Here is an 8,227-nt window from a genome sequence, read left to right on the forward strand (position 1 = left end):
TTTTTATTGGCCAGTCTGAGATATGACTTTTTCTTTGCAACTCTGCCTATTGTCTGCTGTTTTTTCCAGGTTTCTCAAGCCTGGATCAGAGCCTAGGTATTCAAAGATATTCAAATCAGGCCCTTATGTATCCTGTGTACTGTGTTCCAGGGCCCTGCCGCCGGTGCCAAGGTTACTGGCTGGTTCTATGGCTGGTACCACAGCTGCCATGCTCACCTATCCTCTGGACATGGTGCGAGCCAGGATGGCTGTCACGCCCAAGGAGATGTAAGACAACTACCCCCTACCTCTGAGAACACACACACTCCCACACACAGTACATTCGGAAAGTATTCAGACCCCTTCCCTTTTTCCACATTTTGTTACGTTACAGGATAATTCTAAAATGTATAAAATATTTTGTTTTCCACATCAGTTTACACACAATACCACATAATGACAAAGCGAAAACAGGTTTTTAAACATTTTCGCACATTTATTAAAAAGGATCAACATAAATACCTTTTTTACATTAGTATTTAGACCCTTTGCTATGAGAACCAAGAACCTGATGGTCACTCTGACGGAGCTCCAGGGTTCCTCTGTGGATATGGGAGAAACTTCCAGAAGGACAACCATCTCTGCAACACTCCACCTATCAGGACTTTATTGTAGAGTGGCCAGACGGATGCCACTCCTCAGTAAAAGGCACATGACAGCCTGCTTGGACTTTGCTACAAGGCACCACGCTTTGGCCTGAATGCGTCACGTCTGGAGGAAATCTGGCACCATCCCTACGTGGAAGCATGGTGGTTGCAGCATCATGCTGTGGGGATGTTTTTCAGCGGCAGGGACTCAAATCAAATTTTATTTGTAACATGCGCCGAGTACAACAGGTGTAGACCTTACAGTGAAATGCTTACTTACAAGCCCTTAACCAACAATGCAGTTTTAAGAAAAAAAAGCAGTTGCTATACCAGGCAGGGATGCAACCTTTCAGGATGCTCTCGATGGTACAGCTGTAATACTTTTTGAGCATCTGAGGACCCATGCCAGGGGGAATAGGTGTTGTTGTGCCCTCTTCATGACTGTCTTGGTGTGCTTGGACCATGTTAGTTTGTTTGTCTGATGTGGTCACCAAGGAACTTGAAGCGCTCAAGCTGCTCCACTACAGCCCCGTCGATGAGAATGGGTGCTTGCTCGGTCCTTTTCATGTCGTCCACAATCATCTCCATTGTCTTGATCACATTGAGGGAGAGGTTTTTGTCCTTGCACCACACGGTCAGGTCTCTGACCTCCTCCCTATAGGCTGTCTCATCGTTGTCTGTGATCAGGCCTACCATTGTTGGCATCATTAAATGATGGTGTTGGAGTTGTGCCTGGCCGTGCAGTCATGAGTGAACAGGGAGTACAGGAGGGGACTGAGCACTTAACCCTGAGGGGCCCCCGTGTTAAGGATCAGCGTGGCGAATGTGTTGTTACCTACCATTACCACCTGGTTGGGGGGGGGCATCAGGAAGTCCTAGGTTGCAGAGGGAGGGGTTTAGTCCCAGGGTCCTTACCTTAGTGATGAGCTTTGAGGGCACTATGGTGTTGAACGCTGAGCTGTGGTCAATGAATAGCATTCTCACATAGATGTTCCTTTTGTCCAGGTGTGAAAAGGCAGTATGGAGTGGAATAGAGATTGCATCATCTGTGGATCTGTTGGGGCGGTATGCAAATTGGAGTGGGTCTAGGTTTTCTGGGATAATGGTGTTGATGTGAGTCATGACCAGCCTTTCAAAGCATTGCTACGGGTCGGTAGTCATTTAGGCATGTTACCTTAGTGTTTTTTGGCGCAGGGACTATGGTGGTCTGTTTGAAACATGTTGGTATTACAGACTCCGACAGGGAGAGGTTGACAAAGTCAGTGAACCGGGTGGCGCAGTGGTTAAGGGCGCTGTACTGCAGCGCCAGCTGTGCCACCAGAGACTCTGGGTTCGTGCCCAGGCTCTGTCGTAACCGGCTGCAACCGGGAGGTCCGTGGGGCGACGCACAATTGGCCTAGCGTCGCCCGGGTTAGGGAGGGTTTGGCCGGTAGGGAAATCCTTGTCTCATCGCGCACCAGCGACTCCTGTGGTGGGCCGGGCGCAGTGCGCGCTAATCAAGGTTGCCAGGTGCACGGTGTTTCCTCCGACATATTGGTGCGGCTGGCTTCCAGGTTGGATGGCGCTGTGTTAAGAAGCAGTGCGGCTTGGTTGGGTTGTGTATCGGTGGACACATGACTTTCAACCTTCGTCTCTCCCGAGCCCGTACAGGAGTTGTAACGATGAGACAAGATAGTAGCTACTAAAACAATTGGACACCACAAAATTGGGGAGAAAAAAGGGGTAAAAAAAATATATTTAAAAAATGTAAAGAAAATGTCAGTGAAGACACTTGCCAGTTGGTAAGCGCATGCCTGGAGTACACGTCCTGGTAATCCGTCTGGCCCTGCGGCCTTGTGAACGTTGACCTGTTTAAAGGTCTTACTCACATCAGCTGCGGAGAGCGTGATCACACATTCGTCTGGAACAGCTGATGCTCTCATGCATGTTTCAGTGTTGCTTGCCTCGAAACGAGCATAGAAGTTATTTAGCTCGCTCGTCTGGCAGGTTTGTGTCACTGGGCAGCTCACGGCTGTGCTTCCCTTTGTAGTCTGTAACAGTTTGCATGCCCTGCCACATCCGACGAGTTTCGGAGCCGGTGTAGTACGATTCGATCTTAGTCCTGTATTGATGCTTTGCCTGTTTGATGACTGGGAGATTCGTCAGGATCGAGAGAAAGATGAACGGAGCAAAGTACAGAGAGATCCTTAGTGAAAACCTGCTCCAGAGCGCTCAGGACCTCAGACTGGGGGGCGAAGGTTCACCTTTGAACAGGACAACAACCCTAAGCACACAGCCAGGACTATGCAGGAGTGATTTCAGGACAACTCTCTGAATGTCCTTTAGTGGCCCAGCCGGAGCCTGGACTTGAACCTGATCGAACATCTCCTGAGACACCTGAAAATAGCTGTGCAGTGATGCTCCCTATCCAACCTGATAGAGCTTGAGAGGATCTGCAGAGAGGAATGTGAGAAACTCCCTAAATACAGGCGTGCCAAGCTTGTAGCGTCAAACCCACAAGAAGACACAAGGCTGTAATCGCTGCCAAATGTATTTCAACACAGTACTGAGTAAAGGATCTGAATACTTATGTAAATGTGATATTTCAGTTATTTTATTTTAATACATTTACAAACGATTCTAAACCTGTTTTTGCTTTGTCATTATGGGATATGGTGTGTAGATTGATGAGTGGGAAAAAAATGATTTAATCCATTTTAGGATAAGGCTGAAACGTAAAAAATTTTGGAAGAAGTCAAGGGGTCTGAATACTTTCCAAATGCAGTGTATACACACACACAGACTGTTTGTGGTGCTGCGAATAACTCACACTTTTACATCCCATCTCTCTTCTCCCCTCAGGTACAGTAACATAATCCATGTGTTTGTGCGTATCTCTCGTGAGGAGGGTTTGAAGACACTGTATCGTGGTTTCACCCCCACCATACTGGGTGTGGTGCCCTACGCTGGACTCAGCTTCTTCACCTACGAGACTCTCAAGAAAATGCATGCAGGTACTGCAGTGTCTCAGCTGTCGTGTCTGTCTAGTCTGTCTCTCTGTCTAGTCTCCATCTAATCTGTCTAGTCTCTCTCTCTATCTATTGTCTGTCTCTCTGTCTAGTCTGTGTCCAGTCTATATAATCTGTCTAGTCTACCTCTGTCCAGTCTGTCTCTGTCTGTCTAGTCTGTCTCTCTGTCAGTTTCAACTGACCTGAGCCCTAGGACCATGCCCCAGGACTACCTGACATGATGACTCCTTGCTGTCCCCAGTCCACCTGGCCATGCTGCTGCTCCAGTTTCAACTTCCACCTGACTGTGCTGCTGCTCCAGTTTCAACTGTTCTGCCTTATTATTATTCGACCATGCTGGTCATTTATGAACATTTGAACATCTTGGCCATGTTCTGTTATAATCTCCACCCGGCACAGCCAGAAGAGGACTGGCCACCCCACATAGCCTGGTTCCTCTCTAGGTTTCTTCCTAGGTATTGGCCTTTCTAGGGAGTTTTTCCTAGCCACCGTGCTTCTACACCTGCATTGCTTGCTGTTTGGGGTTTTAGGCTGGGTTTCTGTACAGCACTTTGAGATATCAGCTGATGTACGAAGGGCTATATAAATAAATTTGATTTGAGTCTAGTCTGTCTCTCTCTGTCTAGTCTGTCTAGTCTGTCTAGTCTGTCTCTCTCTGTCTAGTCTGTCTCTCTCTGTCTAGTCTGTCTCTCTCTGTCTAGTCTGTCTCTCTATGTCTGTGTCTAGTCTGTCTCTCTATGTCTGGTCTGTGTCTAGTCTGTCTCTCTGTCTAGTCTGTATCTAATCTGTCTAGTCTGTATCTAATCTGTCTAGTCTGTATCTAATCTGTCTAGTCTGTATCTAATCTGTCTCTCTTTCTAGTCTGTATCTAATCTGTATCTAATCTGTCTGGGTCTGTCTAGTCTGTCTCTTTGTCTAGTCTGTATCTACTCTGTCTAGTCTGTCAATCTGTCTAGTCTGTATCTAATCTGTCTAGTCTGTATCTAATCTGTCTAGTCTGTATCTAATCTGTCTAGTCTGTATCTAATCTGTCTAGTCTGTATCTAATCTGTCTAGTCTGTATCTAATCTGTCTAGTCTGTATCTAATCTGTCTAGTCTGTATCTAATCTGTCTAGTCTGTCTGTCTAGTCTGTCTCTCTCTGTCTAGTCTGTCTCTCTCTGTCTAGTCTGTCTGTCTATCAGCAATACAGTGCATGGCTATATGTAAATATAAGGTTTCCCACTGACATGAACCCTGTCCCACCCATCCCTGTCTCTCTTTCTGTCTCTCTCACCCACTCCCTCCATCTCTCCCTCCATCTCTCTCTCCATCTCCCTCCGTTCCCTCCATCTCTCTCCATCTCCCTCCATCTCTCTCCATCTCCTTCCCTCCCTCCCTCCATCTCTCTCACCCTCTCCCGCCCTCCCTCCATCTCTCTCCCTCCATCTCTCTCCCTCCATCTCTCTCACCCTCTCCCTCCATCTCTCTTACCCTCTCCTTCCTTCCCTCCCTCCCTCCCTCCATCTCTCTCACCCTCTCCCTCCATCTCTCTTACCCTCTCCTTCCTTCCCTCCCTCCCTCCCTCCATCTCTCTTACCCTCTCCTTCCTTCCCTCCCTCCCTCCCTCCATCCATCTCTCTCACCCTCTCCCTCCCTCCCGCCCTCCCTCCCTCCATCTCTCTCGCCCCCTCCCTCCATCTCTCTTACCCCCTCCCTCCCTCCATCCATCTCTCTCACCCCTCCCTCCCTCCTCCCTCCATCTCTCTCACCCCCTCCCTCCCTCCCTCACCCCCTCCCTCCATCCCTATATCTCTCACCCTCTCTCTCTTCACCCCCCCCCTCCCTCCCTATATATCTCACCCCCTCCCTCCCTATATCTCTCACCCCCTCCTCCCTCCCTCCATCCATCTCTCACCCCCTCCCTCCCTCCATCCATCTCTCACCTCCTCCCTCCCTCCATCCATCTCTCACCCCCTCCCTCCCTCCATCCATCTCTCACCCCCTCCCTCCCTCCATCCATCTCTCACCCCCTCCCTCCCTCCATCTCTCTTACCCCCTCCCTCCATCCATCTCTCTCACCCCCTTCCTCCCTCCCTCCCTCCATCTCTCTTGCCCTCTCCCTCCCTCCCTCCCTCTCGCCCCCTCCCTCCCTCCATCTCTCTCACCCCCCCCTCCCTCCATCTCTCTCTCCCTCTCTCCCTCCCTCTCCCTCTCTCCCTCCCTCCCTCCATTTCTCTCACCCTCTCCCTCCATTTCTCTCACCCTCTCCCTCCGTCTCTCTCACCCCCTCCCTCCCTCCATCTCTCTCACCCTCTCCCTGTCTCCATCCATCTCTCACCCCCCCTCCATCTCTCTCACCCCCTCCCTCCCTCCCTCCATCTCTCTCACCCCCTCCCTCTCTCCATCTCTGTCTCCCTCCCTCCCTCACCCCCTCCCTCCATCCCTATATCTCTCACCCTCTCTCTCTCACCCCCCCTCCCTCCCTATATCTCTCACCCCCTCCCTCCCTCCCTATATCTCTCACCCCCTCCCTCCCTCCCTATATCTCTCACCCCCTCCCTCCCTCCATCCATATCTCTCACCCCCTCCCTCCCTCCATCCATATCTCTCACCCCCTCCCTCCCTCCATCCATCTCTCACCCCCTCCCTCCCTCCATCCATCTCTCACCCCCTCCCTCCCTCCATCCATCTCTCACCCCCTCCCTCCCTCCATCCATCTCTCACCCCCTCCCTCCCTTCATCCATCTCTCACCCCCTCCCTCCCTCCCTCCATCTCTCTTACCCCCTCCCTCCATCTCTCTTACCCCCTCCCTCCATCCATCTCTCTCACCCCCTTCCTCCCTCCATCCATCTCTCACCCCGTCCCTCCCTCCATCTCTCTCACCCCCCCTCCCTCCATCCCTCTCGCTCGCTCCCTCTCTCCCTCCCTCCCTCCATCTCTCACCCTCTCCCTCCATTTCTCTCACCCTCTCCCTCCATTTCTCTCACCCTCTCCCTCCATTTCTCTCACCCTCTCCCTCCATTTCTCTCACCCTCTCCCTCCGTCTCTCTCACCCCCTCCCTCCCTCCATCTCTCACCCCCCCCTCCCTCCATCTCTCTATCTTTCTCTCCCTCTCCCTCCCTCTCCAGAGCGGAGCGGTCGCCCCCAGCCCTACTCGTACGAGAGGTTGGTGTTCGGGGCATGCGCAGGTCTCCTGGGCCAATCGGCCTCCTACCCGCTGGATGTGGTGCGGCGGCGCATGCAGACGGCGGGCGTGACTGGGCACACCTACGGCACCATCCTGGGTACCATGCGGGACATCGTGGCGGAGGAGGGCGTGGTGCGTGGACTCTACAAGGGCCTCAGTATGAACTGGGTCAAAGGGCCCATCGCTGTGGGCATCAGCTTCACCACCTTTGACATGACACAGATCCTTCTGAAGAAGTTGTACCAGCTGAGGTATAATAACAGGTAACCAATAGGGAGACACTGGTGGAGGGATAGAGAAGGCAACGGCGAGGGGAATGAGGACCATAGATAATAGCAGGACAGTCGCTCTATGAGAACCTCGGCACAAACGACGTGAAGGCCAGGATGAGAAAAACAAACATTGTCGCTTTCTAGGGTCAAGGCATAACGGATTGGGGAATGATTGAGTGATCCAGGTCAGCACAGTGGACACACACAGTGTGTGAAATGAATGTCTTCATCTTTGTGTATGTACATGGAGGCATGAAGTCTCATAAGAGGTACATTTGGTGGGTCATAATATACACACTATGGTCCTGTACGTCGTGTTCAGGTGCAATATGTTCAGTTATTTCATGTGTGTAATATTCACACAAAATACACAAGTGTGTGTGTGTGTGTGTGTGTGTGAGAGAGAGAGAGTGACAACGCACACCTTCCGGGTGTCTCCCTTGCCTTGCGTCCCTACTTGAATAGGGGACCTTCCAACAGTCTGGATCAGATGAGTTGTTCCTGTCTATCTCCTTCCACATGAGTTGGATTTGACTTTTATCAAACGACAATGTGCCCCCATGAGGTTTTGTTTTGTTTGGTTGATGATTTTTGTTTAATGAGTTATACCAAAGCATATACAAGACGGGCATTGTAATTAATAATATGATTTATGACTAGAGAAGATTGATATTAATATCGCTTCTTTTTTTTTGGTACAGTGAAGTTCTCACAAGAAATATACATATTGTACAAAACATGTCCATAACATAGACTGATCAGGTGAATCCAGGTGAAAGCTATGATCCCTTATTGATGTCACCTGTTAAATCCACTTGAATCAGTGTAGATGAAGGAGAGGAGACAGGTTATTTTTAAGCCTTGATACAATTGAGACGTGGATTGTGTGTGTGCCATTCAGAGGGTGAATGGACAAGACAAAATATTTAAGTGCCTTTGAACAGGGTATGGTTATAGGTGCCAGGTCCACCGGTTTGTGTCAAGAACTGCAGCGCTGTTGGGGGGGGGACGTGGGGCCGGGACAGGGGTGGGTGACGTGGGGAGGGGGGGGGGGGGGGGGGCCGGAAGAGGAGGGAGGGGCGTGGGGGGGACGTGGGGCCGGGAGAGGGGAGGGGTGACGTGGGGCCGGGAGAGGGGAGGGGTGATGCGGG

At 50.9% G+C, this 8,227-nt stretch overlaps 1 protein-coding gene across 1 annotated transcript in view; it reads left to right on the forward strand.

Moving 5' to 3' along the window:
• slc25a42 (solute carrier family 25 member 42) overlaps positions 1-7,386 on the forward strand; it is a 28,140-nt gene extending 20,754 nt beyond the window's left edge. Inside the window, exons 6-8 of the mRNA XM_020466407.2 lie at positions 151-267; positions 3,468-3,619; positions 6,746-7,386. Of these exons, the coding sequence (XP_020321996.1) occupies positions 151-267; positions 3,468-3,619; positions 6,746-7,071 (595 nt within the window). The 3' untranslated portion in view covers positions 7,072-7,386. The remainder of the gene's footprint in view (positions 1-150; positions 268-3,467; positions 3,620-6,745) is intronic.
• The last annotated feature ends 841 nt before the right edge of the window (positions 7,387-8,227 follow it).

This window comes from Oncorhynchus kisutch, linkage group LG30 (genome assembly GCF_002021735.2).
Source record: "Oncorhynchus kisutch isolate 150728-3 linkage group LG30, Okis_V2, whole genome shotgun sequence".
Lineage (NCBI taxonomy): Eukaryota > Metazoa > Chordata > Actinopteri > Salmoniformes > Salmonidae > Oncorhynchus > Oncorhynchus kisutch.